Source organism: Platichthys flesus, chromosome 18 (assembly GCF_949316205.1).
Source record: "Platichthys flesus chromosome 18, fPlaFle2.1, whole genome shotgun sequence".
NCBI classification, from domain to species: Eukaryota; Metazoa; Chordata; class Actinopteri; order Pleuronectiformes; family Pleuronectidae; genus Platichthys; species Platichthys flesus.
The window spans coordinates 21,476,294-21,493,542 of record NC_084962.1 but is presented as its reverse complement, the minus strand read 5'-3'; the positions used below and the strand labels follow the sequence as shown (position 1 = coordinate 21,493,542).

Genomic DNA, 17,249 nt, shown 5'->3' with positions numbered 1-17,249 from the left:
CCATTTGGGGTTAGGGTATGACCCATGTTCTGGCTGCTCTTGGGCTCCATCTTCAGCAACCAGAACTGGTGCCAGCTGACCACTGCTCAAATTCAGCATGTCCCCAAAGATCCTCAGCAACTGCTCCAGCTGCATCACTGAGAGCATCTGGACCGGCTGCAGTGTTCACACCTCTGGTAGAAGCTACAGCCTGAGGAACAGCTTCTGTCCAGCAGCAATCAGACTGGTGCATTGGTCAAATACCCACTGGCCCCGGTTCCACACTGGAGAACCTCAACACAGAGCCTTCAATAAATGCTTTGAACATTGATACACACACAAACTCACAGTTAACCTTTTGAACACAATGATTGGCTTGTTCATTTCCTTTAGATACAACAACACACACCCTTCCCTTTCAGTCAGCAGGTTTCAGTGTGTTCACTGGTGCAGCTTCCTCCATTATCATAATCTTCACCTGAACGAGCGACAGCAGCCTCGTCCAAACTCAAACTACGAACTTCAAAGAAGTGAGTCCTGATTTTATTTTCAATTTTTTTCTAAAATTCTGTTTGTTCTTATTCAACATCTGCTCCGATTCATGTTTCCTGTTCATCTGGACGATGACTGATAATATCTAGAAGATTTAGAGGCTCAATCATAAAATCATTTAAAATTAAACATAATGAATAAATAGTGAATTCATATAATTGGGATTATTACTAAACAGTTTATTACTATGTTCTCCACCCGTCAGGAGACGATGTCCACTTGTGTTAGGACAGCAGAAGTAGAGAAAGGGTTGATGATGCATTTGAGGAAACGTGTTACTTCAGGTGTGCCCCCCCCCCCCCTCCTTGTGAATAATAATAGAACCTGTGGAACCATCAGTACCTGTGTTTGTTCGACAATGAAGAACATAAGATTCTTATCTTCCTTTCAATGTAAAGGACAGGTTCTGCTCAAGGTTCTTCAAGTTGAAGAGTTTTTTCTCTCTCACCTTCTACGTGAAGAGCCTTGAGATCATGTTTATTATGATTTGGCTGTACAAATAAAACTGAATTATATTGAATTTTAAAGTAAAAAGCAGATCTTAGTCTATGAAAGGTTCCGCTCACCGTCTGTAATTTAACCTTCAGAGAAGAAGAAGAAACCACAGCTTAACTGGGTCATATATATTGTTTTTGCTTCCAAGCTTCCTCCCATTGTTCAAACTCACACGTCTGTTCAACCACAACTGGAACATGTTTACCAGAAGCACGAGCTTAGAACCTGCAACGTGACACTTGCTCCACTTTCACCACATTCAAAATTCAGATTTTTACATCTGACTTGAAAAGGTACGAGTCTGATTCATCGATGATTGTGGAAAAAATTAAGCTGAGACGCAAACAAGCTCAGACCTTGTGTTCCTGCCCCAGGGCATCATGGGTAGATTACACTAAGGAGGACAACTACAGATTTGTGTCATCGCAGCATCGAACATTTCACATTTTTCCAGATGTTAGATCTGACATTTGTCAGATTTTCTGCCTCTGAAATTTTCGTATTTTCCTAAAAAGAACAAACTTAAACGTGTCGTCATTGAATTAAAATTTTAAATCTTGTCTGAACTGATTTGATGTATTTCTCTTTTCTTTCGGGGGGTTAGGGTTAGTAACGGATAGGGTACCCTAACCCTAATCAGTTTAACTAGTGTGCGAAATACCTCGTGACAATCGGAGGGTCCCCCTCATCCTAGTGCTCCAGTGTTAAACCCCCCTCACCCCCAAAAAAGATTTGATGAACAAATTAATTAATAAGTTGGATAGATAGGTAAATAAATAGATAGATTAATTAATTAATAGTGATTACTTTATTGAGATTATTTGGGTTTGTTTGGTGAAAAACTGAGATTATAGATTTAACAATATCTAGAGGGCTCCTCTGATGTTTTGTAATCAATCACACGTAGAACTCATCTTTATAAAACCTGTTGAATTCATTTGTCTGTGTTGACGGATTAATAGGACGTCACTGCCTCTCAAACAATGAAGTTAAGAAGATGTCAAGGGGTCTCTGGGGTATTTGACGTTCTCTATTCTCTTTGTTCACAGCCGGAGAACAACAACATGAATGACTCTTTGTTCAACCAATCAGATAACGGCTGCAATAACACAGATTACGACTACAATGACACCGATTACGATGTGGTACCACCTTGTCCTTACCAGAACAACCACAATGTGAAGATGTTCGTGGGTTGGTACGTTCACTCCATCATCTTCATCCTGGGCTTTGTGGGGAACAGTCTGGTGATCGTTACCTACGCCTTCTACAAGAGGACGAAGTCCATGACGGACGTCTATCTGCTCAACGTCGCCATCGCTGACCTGCTGTTTGTGGTGACGCTGCCTCTCATCGTCTACAACGAGATGTGGTCGTGGTCCATGGGGCCGGTGGCCTGCAAGCTGCTGCGCGGCTCCTACAGTGTGAACCTCTACAGCGGCATGTTGCTGCTCGCCTGCATCAGCACCGACCGCTACATCGCCATCGTCCAGGCCCGCCGCAGCTTCCGGCTGCGCACGCTGCCCCACAGCCGCCTCATCTGCACCGTCGTCTGGACCTTTGCTTTTCTTCTGTCCGTCCCAACATTCTACTTTTACCACCGGTATGACCCGATGCAATCCATGGAGTCCTTCATGAAGGAGGGACACGAGAGGAATGAGACCACCGGATCTGTTGTCTGTGAGTTCAGTTTCACGAATGAAAACACGGCCCTGACGACCAAGGTAGCCGTCCCCAGCACCCAGCTAGCCGTGGGCTTCTTCCTGCCACTGCTCATCATGACCGTCTGCTACACCGCCATCATCGTCAAGCTGCTGAGTGTCAGGAACTTCCAGCGGCACAAGGCGGTCCGGGTGGTGCTGGCCGTGGTGTGGGTGTTCGTGGCCTGTCACCTACCATACAACATCGTGTTGCTCTACAACACCGCCATCATGTTCCAGCCGCAGACGTGTGAAGGGTCCAATTCCCAGATGGTTGGCGAGACAGTAACGCAGACCATCGCCTACCTGCACTGCTGCTTGAACCCGGTGCTGTACGCCTTCGTGGGCGTGAAGTTCAGGAACCACTTCAGAAGGATCATCCAGGACCTGTGGTGTCTGGGGAAGAGGTACATCGCCCCACGCCGCTTCTCCAGGGTCACGTCTGAGGTCTACGTGTCCACTCGCCGCTCGGTGGACGGGTCCAGCGACAACGGCTCGTCTCTCACCATGTGACCACCATGTGACCACCATGTGACCACCATGTGACCACCATGTGACCACCATGTGACCAGCATGCACCTGACGTGAGCGCTGGCTTCAGTCCAAGGCAGCAGGTCCAAATTCAAGTTAATGAACAAAACGATGTTTTACTTTAAATTTTTGTCTTTTAATTTGGATGTTTTAACTAATAAAAATAAGAATAAAATCTGTCGTTAAAGGGCTCCTTTATTCTTTTGAAGATTTATTTTGATGAGGCAAAGAGTTTATCATAATCACACAGGAAACAAGGTCAATTTAGATTTAATAAAATCAGAACATTCACTGACTTGATCACATTAAGAGTTATTTACTTTCACATTTCATAGGATCAAAGGTTTGAATTCATGATTAAAAATTAAGTTGTCAAATGAAAATAGCTTTGGCGACTGACATGTTTCAATACTTTTTATCTTTACATGTAACACAAGTGAAGGTGTCAGTTGGCCACGTTGATTTCATACAGTCGGCATCAAACCAGCAACCGTTCACTTCTTCAGTTGTTCTGGGACAGGAAGTCACTCCTAAATAATTATTAACGATGTTTAGTAATTAATTCATATGTTGCGTGTCAGATGGTTTGTCCCTGGTCAGATGGTTTGTCCCTGGTCAGATGGTTTGTCCCTGGTCAGATGGTTAGTCCCTGGTCAGATGGTTTGTCCCTGGTCAGATGGTTTGTCCCTGGTCAGATGGTTTGTCCCTGGTCAGATGGTTTGTCCCTGGTCAGATGGTTTGTCCCTGGTCAGATGGTTAGTCCCTGGTCAGATGGTTTGTCCCTGGTCAAATGGTTAGTCCCTGGTCAGATGGTTAGTCCCTGGTCAGATGGTTTGTCCCTGGTCAGATGGTTTGTCCCTGGTCAGATGGTTTGTCCCTGGTCAGATGGTTAGTCCCTGGTCAGATGGTTTGTCCCGGGTCAGATGGTTTGTCCCTGGTCAGATGGTTTGTCTAAAATCAAGCTCTAATCATCCAATCAGTGAAGAAGAAGGGTTAAACAAACCAAAGACCTGGATTGTGGTCATCATCCAAGACTTACAATAAGTGGTTACTATAAAACAAACATTTTATATTTCCAGTTTATCAACGTCCATCATTAAAAAAAGCTACTTTTTTATAATTGTATAAATATACAATAAAATATACAGTATGGACATAAAAAAATAATGCATCATGGGAAATAATCAATTATTTTCCCTTGTGCTTCTGCACTATCGCTCCTGACAGCTGGTTAAAGAAAAAAAGTTTGTGTAAACATCACTCCCCAAAACTCTGCAATCTGATTGGCTGAGGGAAGTTTGACCCTTGATCCCCCCCTCACATGTGGGTGTGTGTGTGTGTGTGTGTGTCAGCAGTAACCCAGTCGCTCTTCATCTCTCAGGTAACAAAATGTTTCTCTGTTTCTGTCAGATTTTGAACATGTGTGTCTTTTTGTCTGTGTGTGTGCATTATTGTTTGTTTTTGTGGTATTATTTTTGTGTCTGTGTTTGTGTATTATTTGTGTCTGTGTGTGTATATGTGGGTGTCAATATAGAAAATGAAGTGATGACATGTGAGAGTTAATTAATCAATAATTAACAATCATATTCATATCTGCATAAGAGAAGTTATGTGTGGTATGGGTATGTGTGCACGTGTATTCACATGCACACATCTGAGTTGGTGTGGTAACGGGGGGGATTAGGGTTATGTATTATGTAAAATGTCCTTTTCAATAATCACCAATAAAACTAATCATCTCATATAAACGAACAGGATCTGTGGTCATCAGGTTTGAATCAGTTTCAGTTCACGAAGCTCGTTCACTTGTTTTCAGGTAAATCACCACAGTAACTTCAAACAGTATAAAGCTCCGCCCACTGGCCAATCACCTCCTTGAACTATGACATCATGTTCTCAGAGGATCTGTGGATCTGGTGTGGATCCAGTCTCTGAGGAGGACCAGGGTCTTCAGAGACCCACGAAATCCTCTGAGCTCCTCTGATGAGCTTCTGAAAGATCTAGATTCTCCACAGAGGATGAACCTCTGTCAGCTGCTGGAGCCCAACAGAACCAGCCTGACCAGTAAAGTGCTCCCAGTACCTGATACTGATGTACTGGGAGTGTTAGCAGAGGAAACCCCATCAAAATTTATTAATATGATCCTTTAATAGAAGTAACAGTTTGATCCTCGTTGTTAAGTATGAGTCTCTGCTGTCAGTCAAACTTGTCTGTGATTGGTCATATGCAGTTAGCCCCACCCCTTTTATGTGCACATGGTCATATCTTGATGAGGAAAGCCTAAGTTAAATTAACGAGTTGATAACCAGACTGTGATTGATATGTTGTATTGCTGACGTGTGTGACATGTGTTGGGGCGGGTCTATTCTCTGTGGGGGGGCCAAGGCTGATTGTACATTTCTAATGAGCCCCCCCCCCCCTGTCAGTCATGTTGTCATCAGGCCACGCCTTCAGGCGTCTCGCAGCCTCCGGTTGCTTAGGAAGCAGCCGCTCCATAGCAACCATCATTTCTGGCAAAGAGATGTCCAAGTGAGTCCACGTCCCACTTTGTCCCACCTTGTCCCACTTTGTCCCACCTTGTCCCACTTTGTCCCACCTTGTCCCACTTTGTCCCACTTTGTCCCACCTTATCCCACTTTGTCCCACCTTGTCCCACTTTGTCCCACCTTGTCCCACTTTCTCCCACTTTGTCCCACCTTGGCCCACCTTGTCCCACTTTGTCCCACCTTTTCCCACCTTGTCCCACTTTGTCCCACCTTGTCCCACTTTGTCCCACCTTGTCCCACTTTCTCCCACTTTGTCCCACTTTGTCCCACCTTATCCCACTTTGTCCCACCTTGTCCCACTTTCTCCCACTTTGTCCCACCTTGGCCCACCTTGTCCCACTTTGTCCCACCTTTTCCCACCTTGTCCCACTTTGTCCCACCTTGTCCCACTTTGTCCCACTTTGTCCCACCTTGTCCCACCTTGTCCAACTTTGTCCCACCTTGTCCCACTTTCTCCCACTTTGTCCCACCTTGTCCCACCTTGTCCCACTTTGTCCCACCTTGTCCCACCTTGTCCCACTTTGTCCCACCTTGTCCCACTTTGTCCCACCTTGTCCCACCTTGTCCCACTTTGTCCCACCTTGTCCCAGCGTCAGGTGTTAAAGAGTTGACCCTTGACCTCCGTGCAGGTTGTTGAGAGACAGGCTGAAGAACGAGGTGCAGAAGATGACGAGCGAGTTCTCGGGGTTCAAACCCGGTTTGTTGGTTCTTCAGGTAAATTCAATTTACCCCCCCCCCCCCCTTATTATTTTAATTGTTAGAATTCAATTAAATTCAATATACATTATCTTAAGTTACTTACATATAAGTTATTATTTTTTCATGTGACTGTTATATATTAGTTGATGATTACACACACAGCCTGCAGGGGGTTAGGGTTACAGTTGAACGTCAGTGTTACAGTTGAACTCTTCCCAATTCAACGTGGAACTTTAATTTATTAATTTATTAATTTAATTTAATTTATTAAATTTGTTTGTTCCCCCCGAACTGGAACGTTTTCTGAGAGTCCAGGTGTTCAGGTCACACAGGCGGTTTCCTGTCAATCCTCCATCTTGTTTTCATGGACACTGCTGTGAAATGGCGTGGACGACAGGAAGCAGTAATGAGTGTCACGCTGTGTTGCAGGTGGGAGACAGAGACGACTCCAACTTGTACATCAGCACCAAACTGAAGGCTGCGGCTCAGGTGAGGTGCTGAGACTCCGCCCCCTCTGCTGGGTCCCCAAACCCTGAAATGAAAAATGAAACTACATCCGTGCAACGTGCTTAAAGAATGACATCATCAGTAGGAACCAATGAATTGGGACAGTGTTAAGTGACGCACCAACTGTGTGATCATAAGATTCTTGGTCCCCACAAGATGAATCACATGTTAAACTGAACCAGTCGAACGTCTCTTCAGTCATACATGTGGTTTCCCTTCTGCAGCCCCTGAATATATATGCATATTGATTTTTTGCAGCTTTAACATTTCCACTTTATCATCTGCAGATTGGAATTGATGCGAAACATGTGAGGCTTCCGAACACGGCAACGCAACACGAGGTCAGTGACCAACACGCAACATCCTCCATCATCACTTCGTGTTTTTACTAGAAACACGTCTGGCCAATCAACCATTTCGTTTTTTCATCATTTAAATGGAAAACTAAGAACAAGTGTCACAATAAAACAAAATGAAAACAATTATTTAATTCAATTCAATGCCTCTATTGTCATTGTACATTGCACAATAGAATCAAGTGTCTCCAGTGGATCACGCATATACCCACACATCAAATACAGTGGATCACATACACACATAAAAACAGACATATGAAAACTATATAAATAAGTTAAAAGTCAAGAATTCAATCGCATAAGTTCTTTATTGCTCTATACAAAATGTGTCACACGATGGCAGTGATGCCCGGCTGGATGATTTCACAGTTTTGTGGACTTTTGAGCAGAATTTAGTTATTTAATTGTTCGTGGATAGAAACTGTTCTGGAACCTGGAAGTGCGGTTTCTTAAAGACCTGTAGCGCCTCCCAGTGGTGGTGACCCGATGGGGCGGGTCTCTGGACTCATTGAAATTGATCAATTCTGAAAACGCCACACTCCTATATGAACATATTGTAAATGTGTCTTTCGGCTGAACCACAAACGGATATCGAACTAAATTTATAAAAACAATATTAAAAAGGTCGTACTTCTTGTATCCTGTATTCTGTTTCCTGATAACTGCTTCCTGTATCAGGTCCTGCAGAGCATCATGTCGGTGAACGAGAACCGCTCAATTCACGGTTTGATCGTGCAGCTTCCTCTGGACTCTGTGAACGCCATCGACACTGAACTCATCATCAACGCTGTGTCTCCTGAGAAAGACGTGGACGGGTGAGTCTGCACAGGAAGTGACATCACCTGCAAACTGACTTTTAAGACTAACTTTCTCTCTCTCTCTGTGTGTGTGTGTGTGTGTGTGTGTGTGTGAGTAGTCTGACTTGGATAAATGCAGGGAAGTTGTCTCGAGGTGAACTCAACGACTGTTTCCTCCCGTGTACACCGAGAGGCTGCATGGAGCTGATCAGACAGACAGGTCGTACACTGTATATGATGATCAGTGACTGTATATGAAGATGATCAGTGACTTTATATACAGATGATCAGTGGTTGTATATAAAGCCTGTGACCTCCTGTTCCTGTGCAGGCGTTACCGTTGCAGGATCATCCGCGGTGGTGATTGGTCGAAGTAAAATCGTTGGTGCTCCAATGCATGACCTGTTGTTGTGGAATCATGCCACAGTGACCACCTGTCACTCAAAGACAACAGACCTACCTGAGCAGGTGATGATGATGTGTTTCCTGTTTGTTTCCTGTGTGATGATGATGTGTTTCCTGTTTGTTTCCTGTGTGATGATGATGTGTTTCCTGTGTGATGATGATGTGTTTCCTGTTTGTTTCCTGTATGATGATGATGTGTTTCCTGTGTGATGATGATGTGTTTCCTGTGTGTTTCCTGTGTGATGATGATGTGTTTCCTTTGTGATGATGATGTGTTTCCTGTTTGTTTCCTGTATGATGATGATGTGTTTCCTGTGTGATGATGATGTGTTTCCTGTTTTTTTCCTGTGTAAAGATGATGTGTTTCCTGTGTGATGATGATGTGTTTCCTGTGTGTTTCCTGTGTGAAGATGATGTGTTTCCTGTGTGATGATGATGTGTTTCCTGTTTGTTTCCTGTGTGACGATGATGTGTTTCCTGTGTGATGATGATGTTTTTCCTGTTTATTTCCTGTGTGATGATGATGTGTTTCCTGTGTGTTTCCTGTGTGATGATGATGTGTTTCCTGTGTGATGATGATGTGTTTCCTGTTTGTTTCCTGTGTGACGATGATGTGTTTCCTGTGTGATGATGATGTTTTTCCTGTTTATTTCCTGTGTGATGATGATGTTTTTCCTGTTTATTTCCTGTGTGATGATGATTTGTTTCCTGTTTATTCCTGTGTGATGATGATGTGTTTCCTGTGTGTTTCCTGTGTGATGATGATGTGTTTCCTGTGTGATGATGATGTGTTTCCTGTTTGTTTCCTGTGTGACGATGATGTGTTTCCTGTGTGATGATGATGTGTTTCCTGTTTATTCCTGTGTGATGATGATGTGTTTCCTGTGTGTTTCCTGTGTGATGATGATGTGTTTCCTTTTTGTTTCCTGTGTGAAGATGATGTGTTTCCTGTGTGATGATGATGTTTTTCCTGTTTATTTCCTGTGTGATGATGATGTGTTTCCTGTGTGATGATGATGTGTTTCCTGTGTGTTTACTGTGTGAAGATGATGTGTTTCCTGTGTGTTTCCTGTGTGATGATGATGTGTTACCTGTTTATTTCCTATGTGATGATGATGTGTTTCCTGTGTGTTTCCTGTGTGATGATGATGTGTTTCCTGTGTGTTTACTGTGTGAAGATGATGTGTTTCCTGTGTGTTTCCTGTGTGATGATGATGTGTTACCTGTTTATTTCCTATGTGATGATGATGTGTTTCCTGTGTGTTTCCTGTGTGATGATGATGTGTTTCCTTTGTGATGATGATGTGTTTCCTGTGTGTTTCCTGTGTGAAGATGATGTGTTTCCTGTGTGATGATGATGTGTTTCCTTTGTGATGATGATGTGTTTCCTGTGTGTTTCCTGTGTGAAGATGAATTGTTTCCTGTGTGTTTCCTGTGTGATGATGATGTGTTTCCTGTGTGTTTCCTGTGTGATGATGATGTTTTTCCTGTTTATTTCCTGTGTGATGATGATGTGTTTCCTGTGTGATGATGATGTGTTTCATGTGTGTTTCCTGTGTGAAGATGATGTGTTTCCTGTGTGTTTCCTGTGTGAAGATGATGTGTTTCCTGTGTGTTTCCTGTGTGATGATGATGTGTTTCCTGTGTGAAGATGATGTGTTTCCTGTGTGATGATGATGTGTTTCCTGTGTGTTTCCTGTGTGAAGATGATGTGTTTCCTGTGTGTTTCCTGTGTGATGATGATGTGTTTCCTGTGTGAAGATGATGTGTTTCCTGTATGTTTCCTGTGTGATGATGATGTGTTTCCTGTGTGTTTCCTTTGTGAAGATGATGTGTTTCCTGTGTGATGATGATGTGTTTCCTGTGTGTTTCCTGTGTGAAGATGATGTGTTTCCTGTGTGTTTCCTGTGTGATGATGATGTGTTTCCTGTGTGATGATGATGTGTTTCCTGTTTGTTTCCTGTATGATGATGATGTGTTTCCTGTATGATGATGATGTGTTTCCTGTGTGTGAACAGGTGAGTAGGGCTGACATCCTGGTGGTGGGAGCAGGTAAAGCGGAGATGATCAGAGGAGAGTGGCTGAAAGAAGGAGCTGTGGTCATTGACTGTGGAATCAACCACATACCTGGTACACACCACTACACACTACTACACACCACTACACACTGATTCTTTGTTTCAACATGTTGTTCGATCAGAGTCGAAGTTTATGTTATTGATTAACATCAATAACTGATCAGTTATCGTGAGTTATGTCCTCTGACCTCATGAGGACTGTGTGGGACCTTTGACCTCTGTCACAGATCAGACAAAGGAGAGCGGTAAACGTGTCGTTGGAGACGTCCACTATGCCTCAGCCAATCAGAGAGCAGGATTCATCACACCTGTCCCAGGAGGGGTGGGGCCGATGACGGTGGCCATGCTCATGGAGGCATGTTTTGTTTGGTTGTGGCATTTTATTGTTTTGATTTCTGTATTCAGATGTGAGATGATATTTCCTTGGTTTGGTTGCAGAACACGGTGCAGAGCGCGCGTCGCTTCCTCAAACACGACTGAACTGAATCCACTTCACAGGAAACACGGAGGTAATGAGACACTCCTTTCATTTCAATATTTAAAGAACAGTTTTCCTGAAAACTTTAGATTATCATTTTTAAATCAGTGAATTTATGTGAATGACAGAGTGTCGCCCCCTGCTGGACAACGCTCACATTTAGTCTCTGCCTGCAGGTGGACAGGTGTGGACAAGACAACGTCCTCTGTCTCCACAGATTTGAATAAGCATCCTGTTTCACCTCATCAGGCAAAAAACCTGACTTGTTTTACTTCATGTAGTCATATGTAAAGTGAATTGAGTAATGGACATTTTGCTTTTGCTTTGTGACGATTGCAGGAACAGACTTGTTTATCTAAAAGGGAAACTGTGGGTTAACTTAGGATTTCACTCAAGTCACTCCAGGGGTTTTGTGTGTAAATGAAGCCAGGATGTCCCCCTCCCTAATAAAACATCAAAGAAGGTAATGGTTAGCTTCTTTTCCCTTGTGGGAGGGGCCCATGCCTTATAAGAACACAACTCTCATGTCTGTTCTTCACTCATTGAACATGTAATTTCAGCTGATGTGTATTTGAGTCCATCTGTAGATGTAGGATTTACCAAAAGACAACTGTATGATTTTGTGATTGATTCACAGAAAATAGAAGAAGTCTCCTTTAGTCTCTTTAGGGTCTTTGGGCCAAATGTAGTATAATCCAGTTTACATCGCAGTATAAAATATGTAATTTATTTTGCCTGTAGGGGGCGCTATGACTAAATATTGGCATATAGATGTGTTCAAGCCAGGACTTTTATCAAATGTGAAGTTTGGTGCAGATTGAGTAATGTCCATTGAAGTTACAACTTCCTGTTTCCCAGCATGCCTCTGGTCTGTACTCTGCTGACCCATGCAGGTCAGAATCTGTTACTGCAGCCAGGTCCACAGATAGAGTGTTTCAGGAGGAGCGTTCACTCTAATAATATTTGTTAACGAACATTTGAGCCGAGTCTTGGTTCCACGTGTGAACATGGACATAAACGATGAGTCATCACATGTCCAACTAACGCTTCTGTTATTAATCAGATTTGCGATCAACGAGCTGAATACTTGTCAATAACGTCCCTAAATATTTAATTTAACGTTTAATGAACCTTTTGTTTGTTTTTGTTGTGTGTTTTATTGTGTCTGAATGTCCTCAGTCACACTCTGATTGGTGGAAAAAGACGTTTATTTACAAAGTTATTTACGATGAAAAACAGACGATTGTTGAAAACACGTCAACCTGTGATTGTTTTCCAGTGAAACACAAAGACGACGTCACTACTGAGCAATCAGACATTCAGAGATCAATAATCAATATCAACTGTAAAATCAAAGTGACGACAAAAAGTAACATTTAAGGACCACTGCTTTCGAATAACTACTTATAAAGCACAATCTCATCAGGAAAAGGAAACAGGAAAAATCAAACGTATGATCCTATACAGAAGCTGAATTTCAAAGTAAAACTTACTGTCTTTTCAGATTAAAAGCACGACAGGTGTTTGTGTGTAAGGTTCGTCTACATGTAATTAGAGGGAACATCAAAGACAAAAACATTCGCTCTCCTGTGATTGGTCTTGAAACTTCAGCAGCCAATCAGAACTGTCGTCTCCTCAGTGCCACTCTGCAGCAGCTGATTGATTGATTGATTGATTGATTGATTGATTGATTGATTGATTGACTTTCACTTTGAAATAAGCAACTGCTGACGTTAGCGCTTATCATCCAGACGCACACACAACTGCAATGACAAAGAATCCCCTCCAGGTTTGTCTTTTCACTCTCTGTGTGCTGTGTCACGCCACCGTGAAGAATCTATGACATCACCTGATGACATCACTCCACGGGCACGCCATCCACGCTCTCCTGAGAGATCTCAGAGTCCAGGGAGTAGCAGGAGCTGCCATTGTCCTGAGTGTCTCTGTTTGCCTCCTCAGAGGCAGCGGCAGCAGGTGGCGCCCCGCCTCCTCCCCCGGGCTCTGCAGCGCCCTCACAGAAGTGGGCGGAGGCCTGGAAGAGCTGGCTGCAGAGGCGGTTGTAGCGGTGGTAGCGGGACGGTTTGCCGGTGTGGGTGTACATGTGCTGCTGCAGGTGGCTTTTGTGGGAGAAGCGCAGGCTGCAGACGGCGCAGGTGATCTTACGTTTACGGGAGTGCAGGGCGGCGGGGGTGGGGCTGCTCCCCCCTCCCCCCCCTCGACTCCTCCTCAGCTCAGCAGCCAACTGATTGGCCAGCGCCTGGCTCTGCCTCAGGGCCTCCTCCAGACATCCAGCGTCCAGCTGTTCCTGGCCCCCCCGTGGCCTTTCTTCGACACTGGTGTTCAGTTGTCTCCCGTGCGAAAGCCCCTCCATCAGGGGGGAGGGCTCAAGGGCGTGGCTGAATAGATGCTCGCGGAGGCCCTCGGGGGACAAGCAGCGCTCTCCACAGCTGGGACACAGCAGGGCCAGGGGCCGGTCTTTAAACAGGAGACTGGGACTTCTGCCCTGGCCTGGAGACAGGGATCCTGGTCCTGCCCCCTCCTCTCCCTCCCCGTCCTGCCCCTCCTGCTCTTCTACCCGCTCCTGCTTGATTCGAGACGAAATGTCCGAATCGTCTCCAGACGCCACAGAGCAGACGTTGCGAAGAGCCGAAGCTTGGCGATCTGAAGGAACCCCCTCCAGTCCAACAGTGAGGGACAGTTGTGAGTGGGGCCGTGCCCCCCGGAATGAGGAGCGTCCGTCCTCTGGGGCCCCTCGGGACACTGTGGTGGTCTTGGGCACATCCTTGTTTGCCAGCTGGGACGAGATCTGAATTCCGTACAGGTTGGACATACGGACCACGTCAGTGGTGGCGTCTACTGCGCCTTCGTCTGGTTTCCGGCACAGCTGGTAGGCGTGAAGGAACTTGATGCCATCTTGCAACCGGCTCTGGTCCACTGGCTGTTTGGGACACATGCCAGTGTACATGATGTGCAGCAGGTAGCTGAAGACGTCAGGCTGGATGTCTGTGGGCTGGATCTTTATACACTCACTGAGGACAAACACAACGCAGCATGAGGACGCAGCATTTTATGAAGTTACAGGTTATCTTTGAGAAAAGCATCAGACAGACCTTGACTGGTGGATGAAGATCATCTTGAAGTAGTTGGAGAAGGCGGCCAGCACAGCTCGGTGAGCTTTGAAGTAGACGTTGCCGATAGCCACGGTGCAGTCGCACAGGAAGCCGAACTCTCTCTGAACGTTGAGCTGCTGCAGCAGGAAGAGGCTGTGAGACACCTCCATGACCCACTCTGCAAAACAACAACACCACTCAAGACTGAGACACAACACACTAAACAAAGATGTTGTGGATATGGCCACGATTATAGTCAGCAGTGATGGTGAAGTGATGCCATGGTATTGAAGTGGAGCCCATACACACTCTAGACCACTCCTGAGTCACTCTCAGCTGTCAATCATGAGTCTCCGCCTGTTCTTACATCATAACCTTAACTCTAACCCTAACATTTATTTAACGTCTACTTTGATTTGTTCGTTTGGTCCATGTCCCATCTGCTAACATGGAGGAGGGGGGTGTATGGCTTATTCTGCAGGCAGCAACCAGGGGGCCACACAGGTGATTTGACTTCAGTTAATAAAATGGTTTCACGATTAGCAGCAATGAAATTCCGGATGGTTAGTGTTACCGTGGGAAATTAAAATTATCATTATAACCTTGTGGTAAAAACTGTCCTGCATCAACCAGAGTCAGTACGTCTCTGAGATGCAGACGCAGCATTTGTTGTTTTTTATGACAGGTTAGGGTTAGGGGAAGGGTTCGGGTTCGGGTTAGTGTTTGGGTTAGGGTTAGGGTTAGTGTTAGGGTTAGGGGAAGGGTTCGGGTTCGGGTTAGTGTTTGGGTTAGGGTTAGGGTTAGTGTTAGGGTTAGGGGAAGGGGAAGGGTTAGGGTTAGGGTTGGGTTAGTGTTAGGGTTAGGGTTAGGGGAAGGGGAAGGGTTAGGGTTAGTGTTAGGGGAAGGGTTCGGGTTGGGTTCGGGTTCGGGTTAGGGTTTGGGTTAGGGTTAGTGTTAGGGGAAGGGTTAGGGTTAGGGGTGGAGGAGCAGGAAGCTGTGACAGATCAGTTATCACTGCAGCCTGCTGAGGACCATTGAAGTCCCGCCTACTTACACACTGAGCTCAGGTGTAATGACATCATCACCAAGAACACCTGGACAGCCACACACAAACATTTACACACAGACACACACTAACACGTGCATACACACAAACACACACACAAACGCACACACACACACACTTACACACACACTGTGAGGGAACTCCGGAAACGCTCGTGTCACCAAACAACAGCACGTCTAGCGCGTGCATGTCGGGTCGCGCGCATCAGGCTGCAGCCTCCATCCTCAGCCTCCACATTCAGCAGCACGCACCTCCTCGTTCACATCACACGCACACAGCCGCGTGCACACGCGTCTCCACGCCATTATGTCTGTGTGCAACGAGCACGCGCGCCGTTAATTATGCTCTTACCGCAGAAATTGAAATATGCAGATTGTCTCCGGTGTCTGATGCTGCAGAGCCGATCCCGCAAAAAACCGCGTCACGTCTCGCGAGAGGAAGGGTCAAAGACTCACGTGACGAGACGGCGTTCACCTCCCATTACTTGATCAATAATCGGAAATCAATCATGATGATGTCAGAGAAGATGAGAGAGATGAAACAAATCAATTAGTTCATCGATTTCAATTGATTTAGTTTTATGAGAATGAATTTATGTAAAATTTATGATTAATATTACATAATATATATATATACAATATATCTACAGATGTATACATGTATTTACTTACACAGATACATAAATATATATAGATATGTAAAGGTATATTAATATACAGAAATATAAACATATCATTATACAGATATTTGAAATATATAATAATAATAAACATTTGATTATAAGTGGCTTTCACAGCACTCAAAGTCACGACAAAAACTATGTATCAAAAGATTGATAAAGCATTATGTAGTTTGACCAAATGTTAAACATTTAAACTGAATGTCACAGTTTAAAAAGATGGATTTGAAAATGTAGAGATGCTACAGATCTCTGAGGGTAAGGAGATCCAGAGGATGGCAGCAGAGCGTTCATGGTGGTCAAGCGGGCAGGTGGAACAGTGATATGGATGGAAGAAGACCTGGGATGAGCAGGAGTTGGACGAGCAGCATCTTAATGGAGCTGCTGATGCACAGGAGTGATGGATTCATTGAGGAGGTTCTGGGAGAAATAAAGTTAAAGAAGGAATTTGTGTGGGATACCAAAAAGAAGAGGTACCAATGTAACCAGGGTGTGAACGAGACAGGCAGAGGCCATTAATGTTACCTAGATGAAGTGAGTGGACTCAGTAACATTGTTGATGTGAGCTCTTAACCTGAGGGGACGACAAACTGAACAATCATCAACAGTGAAGGAAAAACTGTCTGATTGTTAAGCTGCGTTTGGTGCCAATAACGAAAGCCTCGGTTTTATCACTGTTGAGTTTGAGGAAGCTGCCGGACAACGAGGAAGTAAGTAGGTGATAAACAGAAGGGGACAGGACCCTGGGGAACATGTGGAGTGACTGGACAACGCTGGGATTTGAAAGATTTGAGTTGGATTAGTTCGGCCACAGAGATATGATGTGAACCAGTCTAAGGGTTTGTTGGTGATGACGAATATTATGAGAGATGGTGTCTGCTATCAGATGAGAAAACAGTCATTGGTGATTTTTGTGTTCTATGGAGGGAAACCATAATTATTCAAAAAGGTTCTTGTCGGCTTGGTGAGCAGTTGAGAACCAACCTCTGTATCGTCCTTGTAGTGAAGCATGTGATCGTTGTTTATTGATTTTATTTGCTCATTTGATTATTTCTTTGTGCACAAGTCCAGTTTTCAGTAGATAGAGCCAAGTACTCTTGTTTTGTTATGTTTTACCATTGATACATTTTTATAAATTTTAATATATAAAACTGTTTTATCATATCAGGATGCTGTCTTTTTATGTAGTTTATTTTGATCCAAACAAATATATTGATATTCTTATTTTGGAACAATCCATCAAGCAAACCGAATGAGGAATAAAGCTGTTT

General features: G+C 44.4%; 3 protein-coding genes across 4 annotated transcripts; 2 read left to right on the top strand and 1 right to left on the bottom strand.

Annotated features, from left to right (window-relative positions):
- Nucleotides 1-389: 389 nt before the first annotated feature.
- ccr6a (chemokine (C-C motif) receptor 6a) lies at nt 390-3,387 on the top strand. The gene is made up of 2 exons (XM_062411702.1): nt 390-509; nt 2,076-3,387. The coding sequence occupies exon 2, from the start codon at nt 2,091-2,093 to the stop codon at nt 3,237-3,239; it is 1,149 nt and encodes a 382-aa protein (XP_062267686.1). The 5' UTR covers nt 390-509; nt 2,076-2,090; the 3' UTR covers nt 3,240-3,387.
- Nucleotides 3,388-4,566: 1,179 nt separating this feature from the next.
- LOC133973691 (C-1-tetrahydrofolate synthase, cytoplasmic-like) lies at nt 4,567-11,642 on the top strand. 2 transcript variants are annotated; one of them, XM_062411704.1, is made up of 12 exons: nt 4,567-4,638; nt 5,684-5,786; nt 6,433-6,517; nt 6,932-6,991; nt 7,297-7,350; nt 8,044-8,180; nt 8,282-8,382; nt 8,494-8,630; nt 10,586-10,697; nt 10,873-11,000; nt 11,084-11,154; nt 11,300-11,642. In XM_062411704.1, exons 2-11 carry the CDS (start codon nt 5,686-5,688, stop codon nt 11,123-11,125), a joined length of 957 nt encoding a protein of 318 aa, XP_062267688.1. In that variant the 5' UTR covers nt 4,567-4,638; nt 5,684-5,685; the 3' UTR covers nt 11,126-11,154; nt 11,300-11,642. The 2 variants fall into 2 exon arrangements, with proteins under 2 accessions (XP_062267688.1, XP_062267689.1); XM_062411705.1 differs by lacking the exon at nt 4,567-4,638 and having other exon boundaries at nt 8,053-8,180.
- A 1,339-nt stretch (nt 11,643-12,981) lies between these two features.
- Nucleotides 12,982-15,967, bottom strand: zbtb25 (zinc finger and BTB domain containing 25). Its single transcript, XM_062411701.1, has 3 exons — nt 15,651-15,967; nt 14,234-14,411; nt 12,982-14,152 (listed from the first exon to the last, which is right to left on the bottom strand). The coding sequence occupies exons 2-3, from the start codon at nt 14,401-14,403 to the stop codon at nt 12,982-12,984; spliced, it is 1,341 nt and encodes a 446-aa protein (XP_062267685.1). The 5' UTR covers nt 14,404-14,411; nt 15,651-15,967.
- Nucleotides 15,968-17,249: the final 1,282 nt, after the last annotated feature.

What these genes read in the sequence shown, in the direction of transcription:
- ccr6a (XM_062411702.1), top strand. Translation starts at nt 2,091, where the DNA reads ATGAATGACTCTTTGTTCAACCAATCAGATAACGGCTGCAATAACACA.
- LOC133973691 (XM_062411704.1), top strand. Translation starts at nt 5,686, where the DNA reads ATGTTGTCATCAGGCCACGCCTTCAGGCGTCTCGCAGCCTCCGGTTGC. An exon ending in GGAGCTGATCAGACAGACAG is followed by an intron (nt 8,383 to 8,493) that starts GTCGTACACTGT and finishes GTTCCTGTGCAG; the next exon opens with GCGTTACCGTTGCAGGATCA. An exon ending in CAACAGACCTACCTGAGCAG is followed by an intron (nt 8,631 to 10,585) that starts GTGATGATGATG and finishes GTGTGTGAACAG; the next exon opens with GTGAGTAGGGCTGACATCCT.
- zbtb25 (XM_062411701.1), bottom strand. Translation starts at nt 14,403, where the DNA reads ATGGAGGTGTCTCACAGCCTCTTCCTGCTGCAGCAGCTCAACGTTCAG. An exon ending in ATCTTCATCCACCAGTCAAG is followed by an intron (nt 14,153 to 14,233) that starts GTCTGTCTGATG and finishes GTTTGTCCTCAG; the next exon opens with TGAGTGTATAAAGATCCAGC.